The following is a 20767-nucleotide window of genomic DNA, read 5'->3' as shown; positions in this document are numbered from 1 at the left end:
GTATAACACAAGCGTAACATTTCCAAATGCATATTTGGTCTGTTTCTAATTCAGAATATTTTATACGCTGTACAGTTGGATGTGTTGTTTTTAAAATGTGGCAGTTTCAATACTGGAAGTAGGATTGATTTCTGATTGTGTTTGTGCTGATGTGTGCTATGAAGTCTACCATAGCAAGTGTAAAAGTAATGAATTCCACGCTTCAGTTAGCCAAAATGTAAATATCACAGTTTTCAATGTAATATGAAACTATAGTCATATTTTAAAATAATTTTTTATCATGTATATAAAACTGTCCTGATTGGCTTTCATAAAGATATAAATTTGGTTCTAAGTCTTATGGGAAAGAAAATAGAATGAACACTTAGAACCATAGTGCTGTATTTGAAACAACATTTTTATTACCATGCAAAGGAATGTGGTTAACAATAAATGGTTAACATAAATTTTTTGATCAAGTACTTGTTTTAATCAAGTTACTTGTGTTTCAATGTCAATCATTGTTTTGCAGTACCAGTTGTAAAGCAGACTTGGGAAAGAGAAGCTGCCCTTATTGAATACTACAGTGATTATGCAGACATGTCCATTCCTACTATAGATTTAGGTATACCTAATACTGACAGAGGTGAGCTATTAACTATTGTCAGTTTTGCACAAATAACTGTCTGAAGAAGTTAAGTTTTATGGATGATATGTGTATTTCATGTAAAGTATGTAATTTAGAAATTATGTCTGTGGTGCATCTGTGCAGCCTAAAAAGAATGCTTTTGCCACAGGAAATGGATGGAGAGTACATTGGGAGTTCTCCTGTGTAGGTAACATGTTCTTTATAGTAAAAACCTAAATACCATGAGTATGAAAGCATGGTACACTGATATACTCCAAGACAAAAAAATTGGTATTATTAGTTGGGGTAAGAGTAATAACTTCAGTTACTGATGATCTTGAGTAAGATCATCAACAGTAGCAGAAGTCATAAATTTATTTCAAAAGACCTTAGGCAGTACCAGCTGAGCACAAACTGCTTGCCATGTGGTTTTCAAATATTAAATTCTTGTGCCTAGTATGTCTTGGTTTAAGCACAAAAACTAAATGTTAAGATTTAAATGTTTGTATGTCAAATAATGGGGTTTTAAATTAATTTACTTTGTGTTTGAATAGAAAAAATACTACGGATATGGTGTCTTTCGTGAGTTTATTAATTTTGATTTTTTTCTTTCATTTGATCTATTTTTCTTAGGCTTATAGTCTACAGGCTATACCTTCTGAATTAGAGGTGTCCAAGCAGTGGCCTGTTAGCTTTATCTGGCCCACTAGGTCAATTGTTCTGATCTCTGGGTTATTTCTGCCCTTCTTTTTTGTCCTCCACAGGGTCTGTTAGAAGCAGAGATAGAATAGGCAGGGATTTCTATTTGCACGGGTGCAGTGGGACATATGCAAACAGAGCGTGTTTTCAGGAGGCAGCAGGCCTGATGGGCGTGTGTGGATCATCTGTAAAAGCCATGCCCAGTATTTCCAGTTATGCCAGGGGGAAGGGACCTTCCACATTTTGTGATGAAATAAAATATGGAAATCTTGGCTCTAATTTTGTAAATGTACATACATCAGTCTGCATTAAGTTCACAGTTTCATAAAATCAGCACAGCCAGGACTTCCTTCATTTCTTAAGCATTCCTTACGGCATTTTCTCAAAAACATTTAAACTGGAAATAGCTTCAAATATAATATCCTATCCTTATTTTTAATGTTTATTAATTTTAATATTGATGGTGACAATTGCTTACACAGCCAACTGTGTTGAATAAAGACTAACTGAAATTAGTTTTTTCCAAGATCTAAAGAACATTCAGTAGAAATCTGAAACTCCTTGTTTGTCTTGTCCTGCTCATTCTGAACAAGGGTGTTTCACTTCTTCATTCCTAGTAAAGGGTGTCTTACCCCTCCAGCTTCATTATAGTCTTGTGATAAATATTAAGACCTTTCCTTGGGGGGCAGTTAACAGGACCCGAGTTGTAGTGATGAATGCAGTAGATTAATATAGATCTAAATATTTATATAAAGGCAATGGATCTGCCTGATGCATCATGAAATGCTATGAAAATATCTTGGAGTATTTTGCAGAACATGTTTCTATCATAGTCTCTTAATTTTACAGTTTTCGAAATTAAAAGTAGCAATCTGTCCAGTATTGTCCAACAGCTTAACAGGATAGTTGGAATAAAGGTTATTTTTAATTCAAAGAATTAAATCCTTCAAAAGTGTGTTCCTGCATAGAAAGCAGTGGTTGTGCTGGAGCAGTTTTTACAAATACCATTATACATAACAAAGATTGTAACTTAAACTTGCATCTCCCATATTTTGGCAGTCATTTCCAAAATGTTTTACATAGTGCAGTAGAACATTTATTTAATTAGTAATAGTTTATTGTAAAATCCTACTTTATTTAAATGTATATTCTGTTAATTTCTCTTTCTTTAGGTCACTGTGGGAAAACCTTTGCCATTTTGGAAAGGTTTTTGAATCATACCTCTCCCAGAACCCCTTGGTTAGTCATAGTGGATGATGACACACTGATAAGGTATAAATTTCATTACTGCAGGATTTACCACTGTTCATGCCAATAAGAGTTTTAGCAATATTCATCTATTCTTCTGTATTCAAGAGATACACCTGTTTTATTAGTTACATATCTTCATATTTCTTCAAGAAAAAAACTGTCACTTAAGCATTTTTTTGACAGATATTAAATTCAGTGTAATCTTGTAACTTGGTTAAAACTATGCATATTAGTATTTTCATGTAATCATATAGTCTGAATATGATTACACATTGGTTCCTCAGTATAGGTGTGTCTGAGCTGGTTGGTTTTAGTCATTGACTAATATGCTTTCTAAGACGTATTTCTCACATAAATGTGCAGAAAAAAGGTTCCCTAAGCTAGGGCAGTTGTCCAAGCTACCCAGAATGATGTTCAGAAAAAGAAAAAATTATTTTCTTTGTTAGAAAATTAGATTCCATTCACGTAAAATCTGACACTGCGATATAAGCAAAAAAAAGGCACAGTGATCAATGAGCAGAATCACATGGACATGAACATAAGTAGTTCAAGACAATACTTTACATACAATCATGTGGCAGAAGAATTTGGAAGAGGATGTAACTGTAGATAGAGCAGTGTTCATATAACTAAAACTACCTTTTGTTTTTCAATTTGTAAATGTTCATTGGTAATTTGCAAAGATCTTACCATTGATCAGAAAAAATAATTTCACATTTTCTCTGAGATGAGGTGCACTTTTGCTGACAAACTTTACCTACCTCAGAAAAATATTTTAAGCTACTTGATTCATCACTTGACCAAAATTGGCTGTCATATCTTATATAATCCATCGTAAATGTCTAACAGTTTGTGTCTCTGGGATTTTTTTGGTAGAATTTCTGAATTTCTCCTGGTATCTTTGTACTACTTACTAGAATGCTATTTAAGCTAGCAATATCTTTACAAATTAAGTTTTACAAGATTTTTTTTAATGGATTTTCATACTATAGTATCTTCAGACTCCGAAAATTACTCAGCTGCTATGACCCAAATGAACCAGTATTTCTTGGAGAGCGTTATGGTTACGGCTTGGGAACAGGAGGATACAGTTATATCACCGGCGGAGGAGGGTAATTTATTTAAATCCTACTGAGATCTACGTTAGCTCCTCTTTTGAGTGCAAATGTTTTAAATTACAACACAAATCAGTTTCAATAGAAACAGTGACGTTTCCCCCAAATGTGTGCAATTTACCTCACACCTGTGTAGCAACACTAGCTGGTCACAAGTCCCAACTCTTCCCCCTTGCCCCCAGGCTCTAGTTTATTTTTCCCTCTCTGTTTGTGCTGACTTATACGACTTCCTATTGTACTCTCTGGTTTTTTTCTTTTTATTATATATGCAATCTTCAAAGTTGCAATGATATTGATGGAGTTTCTTACTGCTTTAATCTGACAATATTCTAAGGTCAGTCTTTTTGCCTTAGCATTCAGTATTTGTAGAAGTTTTACCATATCCCAGCGTCAAGCGAAGGATTACCATACAGTGAATGAACTCATGAAGCCCTGCAGCAATTTCAGAGTGAATCTTTTTAATATAATTTGTAGTAGCTAGAGTACCCTTTATTCTGATTAGACTGGGTGGATAGAGGAACTTAAAGGCATCTATGGAACACTAGACGAGATTGTAGTCCCTCAGATGTTGAACTTAAGATATCAACATGTTCCTGATCTATTTAAGGCTTATTTTAGTGATACTGATCTAACAGCTCTAGGTTCTCATTGATATTTAGATGAGCAGCAAAGTTAGGATGAAGAGAAAAACCTTGCAATGGCTTAAAGGAACATTTTTTCAGTTATGGAGGGAAATCTGTCTAATAGATGATTCAAGGAATGGCAGTCTAAGTTTAAACTTCTTTTCAGTTAATGGCTACATGATAACTAACTGGACAGTACATTTGAGTAAGACAGAGAACACCTCTTTCACATCCGAGCCAAGTTTAGGAGGAATTATCAACTGTGGTAAAAATGTTGGATAGCTAAGTTATTGTTGGAATAACTATAATTGGCATAATTGGTATAATTAATTTACATTCTATAAAGTAATTATCTTTCAGAAAATGCCTCTTGCACTGTTTGTCAGTTCCGACTTCTCAGATTTAAAAATTTCCAATGTGTTGTATCAGAGGGCTACATTTGGTCTTGCAGCTTTATGTCATTTAGCAATATTTATTAATTGCAGTATTTGGCTTCTTTAATAGCTATTGTCTTATATATTTCATGTGCTTTTTTTTATTCAGGATGGTTTTCAGCAGAATAGCTGTTCAGAAACTACTTGCTAGTAAATGCCGGTGTTACAGCATGGACGCTCCTGATGATATGGTCCTTGGGATGTGTTTCAGTGGCCTAGGAATCCCTATAACACATAGTTCACTTTTTCATCAGGTCAGAGAGTTATTTCTAAGTATTTAAAATATATTGCATTTTTTAAGTGTACATATAAAACAGAACTCATAAGTACTGCAAACTTGAATAATATGTAATAACAGTAACCAAGATGCTGCTGCTATACCTTGTTTCCCTGCAGAACAAGACTGATCAGGCAAATAAGAACATTCTGAAAGCATGGATTACTATAATGCTTTAATAGTTATGGTATTTCAGTTAACCTATAACTACATGTTATAAAAAATGCAGAGGTGGGTATTTTGAAAAACAAATAGAATTAGGAGCCACATGCTTTGAATAGTTGTCATATGTCCTCTAAGAAAAGAAAAAAACCCCACAATACAATACTTTTTTCTTCAGGTAATGAAGAACTGACCATGAAATTTTTCAATAAATCTGCCTTGTCTACTTACCCAACTTTTTTATTGATTCAATATTTACTATTCTGAAATATCCCATTAGTGAAGATAGATCCCACAATATTTAACAAGCTAACTGTAGTGTCAGGGTGGAAAACATGATACATTGAGGCCTGTAGAGATTTTCTGCCTTGTCAACCAAATCCTTTCATGGCATTAACAAGAAGCACTAAAGATTTTTTTTTTTTTTAAAGTGCACAACTTTTTTAAAAATCAGCATGTAAATCAGTGTAGTGTTTGGTATTTTTCAAGTGTTGGTCCAGTTTAAAAACTGGGAAGACCTGTTTATCTGAATATGAACTGAGATCAAGATAACAGGCTACTTGAGAATTAGTAAATTACCATGTGGTTCCAAGTAGCTGTCAGTGGAAGAGGGGGTGTTCATTTGAATTACCAGTTTTTCCTATGTAAAGTTCTCTTTCTGATTACATTTTCTATTTAGAGAAATGTGAAGACTGAGAACACACTATTCAATACTTTAATTCCTTGTCCATATAAAAAAAAATCATATCTGTTTACTTTCCTATTTTGTTTATCATTGCTTACTCTTTTAAGTATAAAAAGAAAGCGTGTAATGCATCTTATAAAATCAACAGTTATTGAATAGTTTGTGCTTGCACAGATGTTTTAAAAAAAAACCAAACCAAACTACTTGAAGTGAAGAACAGAACTCATTTTATAGATAAAAAAACAAAGCACCTCCTTGTAATCCTTGCTGGTATGCATTTGATACTGAATTGACACTGAATTGATACTGAATCACTGTAAAAGTGAAATCCTAGCAGTTTGATTTTCCACATAGAAAATTGCACTTGATTTGTAATTCATCACTGTTGCTTATAGCAAATTCTAATTTGACATACCTTGAACAAAAATTAACCCTGGGGAGAAAACTACTGAATAAAAATTAAATGTGCTTATTCTGCAAATTCCACTATTATGCAAATGAGAAAAAAATGAGAAAACCAATTTTGGATTTTCTGTCAACCGGAAAATTATTTTTTTAAGGCTTGACTGAAATATGATGTGTGATGTTCCTTGAAGTACATGAATTCAAAATTGTTCTTAGATATTTATTATGAAACAGAAGCAAAGATATCTTTGTCCTTAGAGTGTGATGTTACAGTGTTTGCTCACTCCTACTGTTTTCCTGTTGGCTACATGCTAAGATAGATACATATGTGTTCTGTAACTTGTTCCAGAGGCTTTTGACATGATGAGTCTCTTAAGGAGAACAGGAACCTTCCCATGTTGAGTAGCAGCCAGGATTGTGATCTTAAATGTTCGGTCTGTCCACGAGCAAGTATATGGGTTTTCTAAAATACCAAATACAAATTCTAGAAAAGAAAAGAAAAAAAGAGCAAATATTACAATAATAGATTCCACAAAGTGTAGGGAGAGAAGAAGAAATTCAGGGAATTTATATCCAGTGGAGTTTTTAAAAATAAGCACTCTGTGGTTTAAATATCAAAATTTAAAAAGCCACCAGCAACACAGTCAGATTTCTTAATGTCAAATTCTGTTGCCTAATTTTATGATTGGAGTATATACAGAACTGCATGAAGAACACTGCATGTAGAATTCATAAATGCCACCATAAGTAGGTGAAGTGAATCAGTTACTAGCTTAGGCATTAGATCAATTATTTGGTATCCAAATCACTCGATTTTCTTTGTGCACTTTACATCCAGAAAAAACAACAAAAGTTTGCCTTTTGTGCATTTCTCTTTACAAAAACTCTATTTATGATGACAAAATGTAGTTATTTTATCAGGAGCCAATAAAGGTGGGGCTTTTTTATATGATGATGCACTTATGAACCGTTAAACTACCAGAGAAAATGAAACACGCATGGTGCATTTAGACAGCAGCTGCGTCATGGAGCTGTGTTGTAATTCTGTCTGTTTTGATACAGCCTGATAAAGAATAACAATGCAGTTTTCTGGCACCACAATGTATCCCACATTTGAAACCTTTACCTAGCATAAAACTTCATGTGTTTTGGCTGTTTATGGGCTTATTAGGATCCTACAATCACACTGGCAGGGCTGGCAACTCTCATTAAGAGGAGGAGGAAGAGAATATGACTTAAAATTATTTTGTCATTACTGAGCCAAACCTACTTATTAAAAAAGATGCAATACAAACTACACTGTCACTTGTTTTCATAGATGGTGACCATTTAATCCCAAGAAATCGGACATATTTAATATCAGTGTACTTCATTTATAGCGTGATGACTGCAGTGCGAGTTGAAGATTTAAACTAATGCCTATCAATGGATTTAATAGAATGATGTAAAAACCCCTTTCTTGCCATCTTGCATGTTTTATCAGTGCTACATCGCTTTTTTATGTTACAGAGGCCATTGAACGGTGATACTTTCTCTTTTTAAAATTATTCTTGATCACTGAGTATGAGTGGTTTTGCTTTATTCTTTCACCTTAGGCAAGGCCAATGGACTACCCAAAAGACTACCTTTCTCACCAAATTCCAGTATCATTTCACAAGCATTGGAATATTGATCCAGTGAAGGTGTATTTCACATGGCTGGCACCAAACACAGAAGAATCACATAATGGAAAAAAAGTTGGATATAACAGAGAAGATTTATAAGCAGTAGAAGAATGTAAGTTCTGCAGATGACAGACAGTCAGTACTGTGATTTTTGTTTTGTTTCCACTTTCTTCTTCTGTTCATGACGTAAGAAGGCAGTATTTTGTTCCTGTTGGTTGAACCTCCTCAGAACAATGGAAGAAGGCACTTAAATGACTTTGGGGTTCTTTTGCTTTTGTATATCAATGAACTTGATACACATTTAAAATGTCTTGTACAACTTTACCTGTGTTCTGATTTGGACTTGGGTCAGACAGCATCAATTTACATTTCCTTCCTTTATTCTGTCAAAAGCTGAAGTTATGTATTTGGGAGCCTAACATTGAATATGTGTTGAACATCTATTGAACATCATCTCTCATTGACCTACAGAAAACAGTTCTCTAAAATGTTCTGAAACACTGTCCTAATAAATCATAGAGAAAAGTTGACTTTTTATCTGTGACCAGGCTCTAGATTGTGTGAAGGCTGTGCTCCTTTATGCTCATTTCATATAGAAATACTGTAATTTCCTGAGGTAGTTGGACCAGGCACGACCCACTGTTGTACTTTTTAAGTTTATTGGCATTTGTGTGGAATGTCCTGTACAAAATGGAAAAAAAAAGGTTAAGGACAGGGATTTCTTAAGTGGCCACGGGAGGTCACTGTGGCTCCTTTTGAAACCTAAGTCACTGTGCACCTATTTGGCAAGTATAAATGTGACTCTTAAGGATTTTTTCAGAACTAACACTTCAGTATTTCTGATGTGTGCATTTCAATAGCATATGGATGCCACCTTTAAAAAGTTTGTAGTATTCCTAATTTATGTCATCAAGATAAGTGATTTTATGCATACAACATGTAAAGAGTGATTCATATTTAAAATGTTCTTGAATTTTTTTTTTAGTAATTCAGTTTTGTAAAAATGTTTGTACGAAAACTGGCTTTAGTATGTTCTAAACTAATTTTTATATTGTAAAACTGCTTCTTTTAAGATGACAGTATACGACACTTGTAGGCTGTTATTTAACTTGGCTTGCTATATTGTTACCAAATACAGGGTCTTAAAGCCATACTGCTGAAGTAACTTGTGTTTTGGTTTCTTTTAGTAAGTTGTAAAATTGATTCCACTTCAAAGAAAAACAATACTTGCTCTAGAGTCAAAGTAGGGGAGCCACCGATTCCGGTTTTGGTAATTACCAAAGTTGTATACACATTTGTTTGTAAATGTAGCTTGTGGAATTTTAAGCATTGAATAACAAGCACATATTTATCAAATTCTGGTTAAGTAGGAGCAATCCATGCTTTTTTTCTTCCCACACTATCAGTGCCTTAAACAGTAGACATTTTACTGATACCAGAACTATGTTCTCCAGTACCATGGGTGAATTGTTAATTATGTTTACTGTTTAGAACTGTGACAGCTGAAAGCTGAATAAAAACATTCTTTAACCTTTTGCACTTTCTTCGTCTTTGCAAACCAAGTACAGGATTCTTTAAGCACCAGTGAAATAATTTTACCACTTTAATTGTATTTACTGTCAGTTGTACGGAAAGGCAACTTTTTTTTTTTCATGTTCTGTCCAGACGTACTTCCCCAGATTAAGTTAATTTTCAGTCTCTGGTTTTGTGCAAATGGAAAATGCTTTTTCAATTAACACCTCATGTGATTGGGAATCTTGATGATATCACAAAATATATGTCATTATCAAATTCTCCAAAAGTCTTGCAACACAGTCCAGACAGTTCCAGCTTCCAGCTGGTGATATTTAATCTCTCCTTGGCCCTGGTGGAGGCAGATTAGATCAAAAAAAGATGATTAGCTTTGGGTCCAGGCTGTGTTTTACTTGTAGGCTGCTGTCTTATTTAAAGCTGGGGAACCATTGACTCACTGATTGACTACTTACTTGGACTTTTATTTCTGATCTGACATATGTAATAGTAGCTGTCTTAAAATTCATTTTTTCCCTTGCTGTTAGCTCTGGGGTTTACTGCAAGGATTCAGGAGGTATTAGTAACCATTAGACTTCTGATTTTAGTCTTCAGTTTTGAAAGCAACAAAGCCATAATTTACTCAACTATTCTGCCCCCAAAACTCTGACTTTTGAGACACAGCTAATTATATGCAACCCTGACACAAGCAGCCTGACAAAAGAGACCTTTTAGTCCACCAAGGAAAAAAAAATTAGGTTTTTTCAAGGAGAGGATCCCAAAGAGTTTCTATAAACAAGATGTAAAGCCTTCTATATTAACTTTAGTTTCAGAAGACTCAAGATGACCATTACTGCTTGAAACCTAAAGACAAAATGGTGTGTTAATGAGCCGGAACAGTACTGATGTTTCTAATGAAATTCAAGTGGATTATAAATGGTGTTATGTTAAAGCAAACCAATAGAAGGGGCATTCACAACTCACTTTGTAGCAGGCAGATTAAAATGGGACTGCAAAATTGATTGAAGTTTCCTTTTCTCGGACATTCCAGGATTGTGACATAAAAAAGAAAATTGTCTCTTTTAATGTTTATAACATAAAAAATTGCCATGTGTTAGGATCTTTCTTTCACAGAATTCTTTTGATAATTTGGTTGGTTGGTTAATCTGCTTTCAGAAGCCAAAAAAAACCTTGAAATACTGTCAAATGCCTTCAATATAGCATATATATAAATGATGAGTGATGCAGTATTTGAGGCCCACATTTGATCACAAGTGAGAATGAGGACTCTGAATCTGTTTTTACTTCCCTGCATCTGCAGATGGCCCAGGCATGGAGGGACCCAAAAAGATCTGACCTTGATCTCTTCCTCTGCAGTTAGGACAATGGGCAAGAGTCTTGAGGCAGCTTGCAAGCTGGGTAACTTTCATTTTGTGCTGTAAGACTCTGCCCTAAAAACAGCTCTAATGGCTACTGACTGGAGGAGGAGTCTTATTTACCTTATTTTCAGTTCTTTAATTTCTTATGGTTTTTGTTATCATGACTGTAACTAGAATTTCTCAACCAGAGGCCTCAGACACCATTCAACTAGATTCCTGGAAAGTGAGATCATCACAGTGTAAGGACTGCTATAACAGTCTACTGTGAAGTGCCTCCAAAGCTAGTAATGCCACTTCATTACCAAAAACCATGGAAAAGTAGTAAGAGGTTTGCTTTTTGCAACATTCTAAAACTCTAGAGGTTTTGTTCATTGCACTCCATGATAATAAGTATATTTGACTTTGCTTTAATGCAATTGCTTCTGCTTATTGTTGATATGAAACTAAAGGAGAAATTTAGAATTCTGAACAAAATGCTCCTCGATGATGTCACCTCATCGTACAGTTGCTGAGAAAACTAAGAGTACTTTGATTCTGCTCCATTAATGCTGCCCAGTGCAACTCTGGCTCTGAGGTCCCAGGTCACACAGCAGCATGGTTGCTTCGCTCTCCCCACTAAACTGGTATACACATCTACTGTGTTGGCATAGAACAAATTTACCTCCCCAGTCACATTGAAGATTATATCTTTTAAGTAACTGGTGCATTCGGGAAAAAAAAAAAAAGATTTGATATTGAGTTGTAGGTAACCAATTTTTCTATTTCAATTTATTTCATGTTAAGTGTATGTATAAAGAGTAGCTTTTTTCATACACAGTCTCATAGTGCTAGCCATTGTGTACCTACTTGATTTATATTTTGTCCTGAGAAGAAAAATCCTCATGCTTTTCAAATCTCAGTCTGGTGGCTTACAGGAAGAAATCTGTGGAACTAGAGGAAGCAGAGAGAGGTGAACTATCTGTTTGCATCTAGGTGCTTTTGCAGATTCCCTTGACTTGTTTATTTGTACCCTTGTCAGTCAGGAAGCAGCAGTGCCTCCACTGAAATCAGTTAATGAGATTTCTTCTGCCAGAACCTGCATTTGCATGGCAAGAATGAAACAGCTTTGGTGGAGTGTTTGTGCACTGATTAGTTCTGAAACTAGGGGGAAAGACACAGTAGAAATAATTTATTTAAAGATGAAAAGGTAAGTAGGCATTATGCAAATGCATACAGAGGCCTAAAGGATTCAAAGTCAAAGAAAGGAAGAACTGGTTTGGAAAACAGACTGTGGAGAGGAGTGATAGGAAATTACATCAATGGAGTTTAGTGGAACATTTTTTATGGAAAACCTATATACATGCTGGTTTTGTAAGCTAAAAAATTAGTACTAAACTATTCCCATGAGAAATAAGATTTTAAAGCAATGTTTTTAAGTCTGAAGGCTTAAGAGCCTGACTCTTACACAGAAAAACTCCAAAAAAATTAAAAACACTAGGTTGTTAATATTTTACAGACTTGACTTTAAAAAAAAAAAAAAAGATGCGTAAGCAGTTTGTTAATTATCATAATAAGAAGCCAAAAAAGGAAGTTATCTACTGGGAAGATTATTGTGCATTATCAACTAGTTTATGCCGACTTCTCTTGGATGTATTTCCAACAGTTGTGACTTTGTAGGAACATCTGTTGCTCACTGATGCCATGGGATGAAGTGTTAAGGTGCCTTCTCTTCATGTGAAAATATTAATGAAGTGAGCTGTTACATGTGCTGTGCACTCAGATCTAACTCAAATAGTGGAAAGAAAAGAGATGGAAATAAAAAGCCAACACCAACCATAGCCAGTGTTACAACAGAGGATCTCTGCTATCTTTGTCATTCACTCTTAAAATTCCTTTGGAAATGTAGCAATATTAGACCATGGGCAAAGACAAAGGGGATGGGCCATGTGAGGTTTGGACAATGCACTGGGCATTCCACTGGATTCTAGTTGGGACATCCTCCAGATGAAGGCCTAATCAGACAGTTTATACTGAAGTCCATCAAGGTCCTCATAGCAAGAAACCATGTGTTAGTCCTAGTTCTACAGGCAGTGCACCCCCTGGATGAGCTACTGTGAAGTACTGCTTCCAAAGTAGTGTCTAGAGTATACCCAGAGGTATTAAGGAATTGGGTTGGGCTTGGCAAAGCTGTGCTGAGCTTCCCTACAGGACTGCATAGGGTCCTTTCAGGTTGCCAGTGCTCTAGTAAGCACTGCCTGCCATCACTCAAATTGTTTGGATGGCCGTCTGAGGACCAAAGAAACAGTAACTTCCCAGTTCTCTTAAGACTTAGGGCTCCACATCCCACCTCCCCCACCTCCTGTTTTTTCCTCCTTGTGCTTTGCTATACCATGGTTTTCTGGCTTTGCAGGTTGAAAGGAATGGACATTTTAGGCTACACATCTGGCTGAGACCAAATGTTCTTGAATGCTGTTATGCAAACGGCAACTTCAGCACAGCTCTGGCCAATATGGCACAAGGATACCTGTGCACCTACAAGGAGACCTGTGCAGATAATCCATGGAGCAATATTTCCACTAGCTCCTGGTGCAGACAATACATGGGCCCATAAGACTTGAATTTAGATATAAATATTAATTCAGACAATTCTGGCAATTCAGAAGTGATATCTTCTCCCCAGGGTTTGTGATGTCTTTTGATACTGAAACTCTTGGTGCCACATGGCTCTGAAGTTAGTAAATTACTACTAAAAGCACAGCAAACAGAGAGATGAGGGAAGTAGCTGTGTGGAAACAGCCTTGAGCCAGTACAATGCCGCCGTTGTCCAAACCCTGCTCTTGGGAGACCTAGTGCTTGAAATCTGAAGCTCAAAGAAGGGAAGTTTCTTAGTCTAGTCTAATTTTCTCTTGTTCTCTGTATGTCCTGCAAAGTGCTTTTACAGCTGGACGTGTGAACAGAGCTATGCTATAGCTCCTAGCTTGAGAAAAGGAAGATGGAGCCCAGCTCTAGCTAGGCTGAAATACCTACTCCAGACGAGTATTTAATTGACTACCATCAGTATTGATCACACTCAGTCCCTGGGAGGAATGGAGCCAATACTGTACTACCTGCTTCTGGGTGAGCAGATCCCTTGTACTTCACTTCCTTCAGGGAGTGCCCGTCCAAGCTATTTCTGAACAGAACAACACATTTGCAGAGAAATCAGAATTGAAGAATAGCCCAGGCTCCTCTGGAGGTCATGTGGTCCAGCCCTCCTGATCTACCATGGCTTTTGAGTGTCTCCAAGGATGGAGACCCCACCACCTCTTTAGGCAGCCTATGACAGTGTTTGACCATCCTCATAGTATAAAAGGCTTTTATTATATTTGATTGAACTTCCCTGTGTTTCAATTTGTGCCCATTACCTCTTGTCCCGTCACTGGGCTCCATCGAGAAGACGACAGCGCCATCTAATCTATACCTTCTCATCAGGTACTTATTGAGCCTCTGCCTCTGAGAAGCCTCTGAAGCTGCAGAAGTGGGGTTCAGATCCAATTTATTTTTACTTGTTTAACAGTTTAACATGGCAAGGTGACTCCAGGCACTTTCCACTTGTCTGTTTACAGGTTTTTAATAATTGTCACAGTGCCAGGCATTTGCTGCATGGTGAGAAGCTGCTGGGAATAATTAGCACTGAGGGGAAAATGTCAAAGACATTCAAATGTAACATTTATACAAAATGCTGCTGCTTTTTAAAGTTCCTGTCAGCAGCAGCACAAAAACCTCTGTGAGTCCCCATGCCCAGGAGTTCATCCCACCCACACGCTATGCAAAGCAATTTCCCCACTCAAAGTCCTATTTCTCTTCCCTGCAAGGCTGGTGCCAGCAGCATTGGGAGCTGGAGAGCCTCACGAGCTCCTCAGTGCCCTGTCACCCTGCACATGGCACATTCCCTCAAGCTGGGTTATCCACAGATCATGCTCCTGTGGGAAGCTGCTCAATCTGTCTGCATCGCTTACCTCACATCACTGCTCAGGCTGTTTCTCCTATTTCCTCACTTTCCTGCTTGGTTTTGCCTCTAGGTACCCATCACCGTACCCAGCTCTCCCGTTCTACACATCAGTCCCCCAGTACCAGCGATTAGTTATGTGACATGTTCCTCCTGGTGCCCCCATCCTACCAAAAATCGATAGGCAGTTTCTGCTGTGATTTGCAGGTTTTAAATCATTTGCATGCTAAGTGTTAAGGAGAGTCAGTTTTCAATTAACACCTTTCCCCTTGCAGGGCTTATTACCAGCATCTTGCATAATATCTATGCTATATCTATGCAGCCTTCCTTGAGACTGTATTGCTTGGATGGTGGAGGTGTAACACTGGAGGTGCTGGGGAAGAGATATCCTCCAAAACCCACTTGCTCTGTGGCTTCCCTGACACTCCATTGTGGAAGTACCCCTGTCCTGCCACACGCAGGGAACCTGCTCGTAGAAGTGCACACTTTGCTCTGTTGGTTATTTGGGACATCACACTGAGTCTTCTCCATGAACCTGTCTCCCGGTGCAAAGAATGGAAGAAAAGTGTTTGCTGCTGAGACTGAGCAGAGAGTTCAAAACATCTAACAGACCGGTTCACACAGATATCTCCCTAAGTGTTCATACGAAATTGCTTCCATGGTGAGAAAAAAATGAGTACAGTTCTCCAGCAATGCCCCAGTGGGACTGAAGTTTCTAAATTCAAAGCACTTCAGGAGCGGATGATTTGTTCCACAGCAGCTCTATCACGGAACGCAGAGCATACCAGAACCAGCAAATGAGCACTGAATTGCTGCCTTCTTGCAAGAGGAGTTCTTTCCTCCATTAAGTTCTCCTGATTAGTGAAAAAATAGTTATTAATTGCAGATTTACAAATAATCATGATGTATTCTCCTCCCAACCACAAATAAAAAAAAAATTTCAGCTGCAATCTCTATGGAGTGTGTGCCTAAAGAGAATTTGAGGATATATGTTCTTCTACATATGTATGTTTATATGACCTATTTCAAAGACCTATGATTCTATCAAACCTCAGTGTTAATAGCTCTGAGGAGCTGATTTAATACAGTCACCACCATTAAGATCCTGTATTTACATTGCACTATTCCTGGGGTGGGAAATAATGGTATGATACAGAGGAGCATAGACGTAATGATTTATACAATTCAGCATAATTTTCTCAGGTGTTCCCAGTGCCTTGGTTGGCCAAATCCCTTTCTGAAGTGCCCTTTTCACCTGTGCTGAAGCGCCCTTTTCACCTCTGCTGAAGCACCCCAAAGGGATACAAGCATTAAAATTCAAGACTTAAACTTCATACGGCCACTATTTCTCTCTAAACTATTCAGATACTCAAGTACCTGTTAGTGAGAACAGCCAGAGCATCATGATGGTATGACAACATCAAGACTTTCAGCCCTGCCCTGGGGTTTACACACAAGATGATCCTGCACCTACTCATGATGATAAGAGATTTTCATACTGCCCAGAACATAAAGTTTCCATTACCCAAGCATATAGTGCTTACAGCATCCTCAGATGGGGAGTCATTTGAGAGGGAGCCTGAGCACCCATCTCTAAGCTTTAAGCAGAAACCCTCCATGCTACCTGAAGCCACTGGACTCACAAAGCTGCAGTGGTGGACAGGTTGGTGTTGAAGATGTTCTGTTTTACATGGACTACGTAAACACCCAGAGAATCAGGCTACAGATCCCAGGTCTTCCTTTCTGCTGGCTGAGTAGCTGCTGTAGCTGTTGAGATAAAGATGGTTGAAGACCCTATGCAGGTGACGAGGCTGCAGCTACCCATCTTTTCTACTGAGAAATGTTTAGCAGAGTTCTGTTTGTGTTGCTGTGGACATAGAGCATCTCTCTGCAATATAGGACCGTTTATCCCCTCTCACAGTAACTGTGAGCCAGAAGTAAAAAAAATAAATGTGGTATTCATTAGTGAATTTTAGGCTTTTACATCTAAGGTCATGGTGAGGAACTTTACAAGACTTCCTTAATTCCATCATCTTAGAATTTGTTTTTAAATGCATTCTTTCTAATTTATCTCATTGAATGATTATTGCACAAACAGAAACATCCCACATTAGACAAATACAGATCACATTTGAGTTAACTGAATCATCCTTTTCAGCGTGCAATCAATTATTCAAGATGTACACATCCAAACATTGCATAAGAGCTCTCTTTGTTCTGAAATTACCAAATATATTTAAATATTTATAAAGGAGGAGACAAATAGCTTCAAATAACTTTGTGAACTTCTAATTTGTTTTCAAAATAGGTTCAAAGGAGTATAAAACTTCCAAGTGTAACTCAGCATACTACTACAAGGTATGTGCCCACAGGCATGTAGAGCTCCCTGGGAAAAATCTCACCATTATCCACGAATCCTTTATTACTTAGCAAGATATCACTTCCCTCAGAGCAACCAGTGAGCTCATGTTGTTGACTTCTCTGGGAGCAGAACTGCCCCTGAGATGACCAATGGCCATACCTTGACTTTGTGGTGCCTGCAGCACCCCTTCTAAGAGCAAGCCTCATGCCTCTGACATCTGTGTGCCACTGCCATTCCTGACCAGCATCATCCTGCCCTGGCAGCTGATCTAAAACCACGGTCTGATTAGCATAACAAACAAAACCAGGGCAAAGACTTAGGTTTAAATCACTCACTAGAAGAGATTATTGAATAGAAAATTATGAGAGTTTGCTTTTCCTAGCAGCAGGAAACAAGAATTTTAAACGATAAGCTATTTAATAACAAACATTATCATTGTTGCTGGGCAATTGTCTCAATTTTCTTCATGAATAAGGGAGATAAAAAAGGAGATTTACTCACAGGCTGAAAAACATAATTTTTTCTTTCTCTAGATATTTGTCAAGGATTGTGGATCAGCCCTGTCAGACAGGCACAGGGAAATGTTCTGTAGAAGCAGCAGAGGTGGATTAACCTGGTGGGGCTTCTTCACAGGCCTGCTGCAAAACTCTACACATTTCAACCATCCTGCAGGGATAATTGCAAGTTCGTTGGTTCCTCCTAAAACACTTTAAACTTTCACAGCATTCAGCACTCAGAAGTGGTGTTTAACAAATCCCATGTCATACAAGGTTCTTGGAAACTCTTTTTCATGTGGTCTTAAATTTTACTTCCCTGAGCTTTCCTGTTTCTTCCTTTCTTTCTCAATGCTTTTCTCCCCCAGCATATTTTACTACATTTTGCTCCCACAGAAAAGACAGATGTGGCATCCGTTGACAGGGGCCACGCAAAGAGGCACCCCATGTCCTCTGTGTGTCAGCACTTTCACTGGTGCCTGCTGCAAGGAATATTCTGAAAAAAGAAAAAACGTGGTATTTTCTTTCTTACCAGCACTTGGACCCTTGGCAGTGTCTTTGTAAATCTGCCTGTGGTATTTGTAATAGCCAGTCCCTTACCCATTGTTAAGGTTCCTATATGTAACTGCTGAACGCAGTTAGGAGATTTGGCCCAAGTGTTACCATGAAGGGAGAATTACCAATGCCTGGTGAACACACTCAGAGCTGGAGAACTTTACAGGAGGAGGCAGAACTCAGTGCTATAAAAACCCAATGAAAAGGGGGGAGTTTTGCAGGCTGTTAAAAACCAATACATAGTTGCTATTTTGTCTTTCCTTAATTCCTGTGCACCCAGTACCTGTGCATACTGCAGAGGTATCATTTCTCTGCAAAAGTGGAAGAAAAATTCGCCATAGCCAGTGCAATTCCTTTTAACATCCATTTCCCAGAAAATGAGGCTGTTTTGCTTTCTGCTATGACTGAGAACCTCCAGCTCAGTGCACCAAGTGCCTGTCTTAATTCGTGAGCGTTGAAAGGACTGACAGCCCCGTGGTCATTCTGCTCAGGCTTGACCCTGCATCAGCCTGGCCGTGCCTGGTGCCACAGCAGCAGCTTTGGGTACTCAAACATACATGAAATTCCCATGTTCAATTGTCTACTCCCTATGGATATCACCGTATAGGCTTTAAGGCTGAAAGGCCTTAGTTACCGTCTGGTCCTATGTGCTGCAGAATGAGAGCCCTATGCCCTGCTGGAGGATTGGGTGCACAGTCTGGGGGAAGAGTGAGGTGGGTAAGATGGGACTTCACTTGAAGGAGACATGGCAGCATCCCTGGGAAGGGGTGAATGGCCCACAGGGACTTCGTGGGACTGAGTGATCATGGAAAGCAGAGAAAGGAGGGGATATGTGCTTTAGGGGCAGGAGGAGCTCTAATACTTGCAGTGAAAACGAAAGGAGCCCCAAGGCAGATTGTGTGAGACCAGCTACTCTGTTGTTACAGTAAGTTCCCTTAAGGGCTACTTAGAAAAAAAGTGCAGCAAGGAAGGGACCAATTTATTTAATTTTTTAAAAAGCAAAACCAATTCTCTGCATGTCTTGGAGTTCATGGCTTTCCTTGACATTTATAAATCAAAATGTTACTGTATAGATAAAATACAGAACTTTACTCCAAATCATGCTTAAATATTAGAAAAAATTTACATAAGCCCAAGTATTCAAAGACTGAATACTCAATTGTATTTCATCATGATGGCTTTCACTGATATCCCTTTCTTGGTGATGATTTAGTTATGACTCTAAGTACAATTCCATTCAAAACCAGGCCCCAGTAATTGTCATTGGTCACAGTTTCTTAATAGCAGTCAGTCATAAAAGTTTCTTCTCTTCTCCACCTGCAGATTTCCAGACCGTCTCTGTCTCCTTGAACATTTTGGGTCATGCTATAAAATGCCTTCCCAGATGATTTTCCAGGACTGTGGCAATTCTTCCTGCATGTGCCTATTGCTCAGGGGTATTTAATCGCCTTCTTCCAGAGCACTGTTCTGTGCTGCAGTCCTGGCAAAGGTGATGAAACTCCACAGAGACTGAGAGAATATTTTTTAGATGTGTTCTGAGGTTTTTCTGCAAAACCCTCTGTGATATCAGGCAAGTTACTTTGTGCCTGGTGAGATGGAATAGCTGTGGATGTCAACTGGTACCCCAGTTTCATGACTGTTAAAGTATAGCTCAATCCATAGAAAGTCCTGGATTTCAGTATATTTGAAAATAAAGCCGTAGATACCTAAAGATAGACACCTGAAATAAAAAAACCTTCAGTGAAATGTGGGTCTCCATTTTATTTTACCTTAGTTTTCTGGCCACTGGAATAATCTGTAGCTTCAGAGAACTATACATTTGGTTAAAGTAAATTTTATTTCTGCATGATAGATGAGTCCTTGGGACTTGTTTGGTACATGTATGCATTTGTGTACATATACATGAGAAGGGTAATTTCACAACTCCTGCAAAAACGCTTTTTGATATGGCTTTTTTTGTGAAACCCCCAGAGATGCATTTTACATCACAGATTCATTTTGGCTGACAAATGTATTTTAAATACTGCTCCTTATATCAGCTCTGCCAACTCTTCTTTGCTAATAAATTTGAGATTTAGGAATCGAGACAAACAGAATGTGTGTAAATGAAAACCTATACGATATGAACAGTGTCATAAAACCTAATGTACTGTAATCCATTAGTAGTAATTCTAGCTGTATCTGGCTGTTGGGAAGAAATGGATTAAAATATTTCAAAAGGCTAAGAAAAGACAAATTTCAACTCAAGATTCAAAGCTGAGGTGAATTGTTTGCCTTCAAAGCAAGAAAGGAAGATAGATAGATAGAAGCCGCATCTTCAGCTTTGTGTAAGGCAGTGCTGCCCGATGGTCTTATCTCATACTATTATTGTAAGGCTGTTTGCCAGAGCCAGGCCTGTGACCACCTCATGGCCTATGGCAAACAAAAATCAGGCTCAGAGGATGCTTTGCTTTGAGGAGCTGGTGTGTAAGGTTCCCCCACAAATGTAAAAATTTCAAACCTATCCCAGGACTCATATTTGTGTTCAAAGGGAGAGAGGTACTATCTGTTCAGTTCATCTCTTATGGGCCGTGCAAGCT

General features: G+C 37.9%; 1 protein-coding gene across 1 annotated transcript in view; it reads left to right on the top strand.

The window, feature by feature from the left end:
• The window catches only part of B3GLCT (beta 3-glucosyltransferase), a 56375-nt gene extending 46917 nt beyond the window's left edge, over positions 1-9458 (top strand). Inside the window, exons 11-15 of the mRNA XM_027727192.2 lie at positions 512-625; positions 2479-2578; positions 3550-3669; positions 4839-4983; positions 7854-9458. Of these exons, the coding sequence (XP_027582993.1) occupies positions 512-625; positions 2479-2578; positions 3550-3669; positions 4839-4983; positions 7854-8021 (647 nt within the window). The 3' untranslated portion in view covers positions 8022-9458. The remainder of the gene's footprint in view (positions 1-511; positions 626-2478; positions 2579-3549; positions 3670-4838; positions 4984-7853) is intronic.
• Positions 9459-20767: the final 11309 nt, after the last annotated feature.

This window comes from Pipra filicauda, unplaced genomic scaffold (genome assembly GCF_003945595.2).
Source record: "Pipra filicauda isolate LSUMZ 115617 unplaced genomic scaffold, ASM394559v2 scaffold50_size3627746_pilon, whole genome shotgun sequence".
In the NCBI taxonomy this organism is placed as follows: domain Eukaryota; kingdom Metazoa; phylum Chordata; class Aves; order Passeriformes; family Pipridae; genus Pipra; species Pipra filicauda.
The sequence above is the reverse complement of the archived record's forward strand: the minus strand, read 5'-3'. Positions and strand labels throughout refer to the sequence as shown.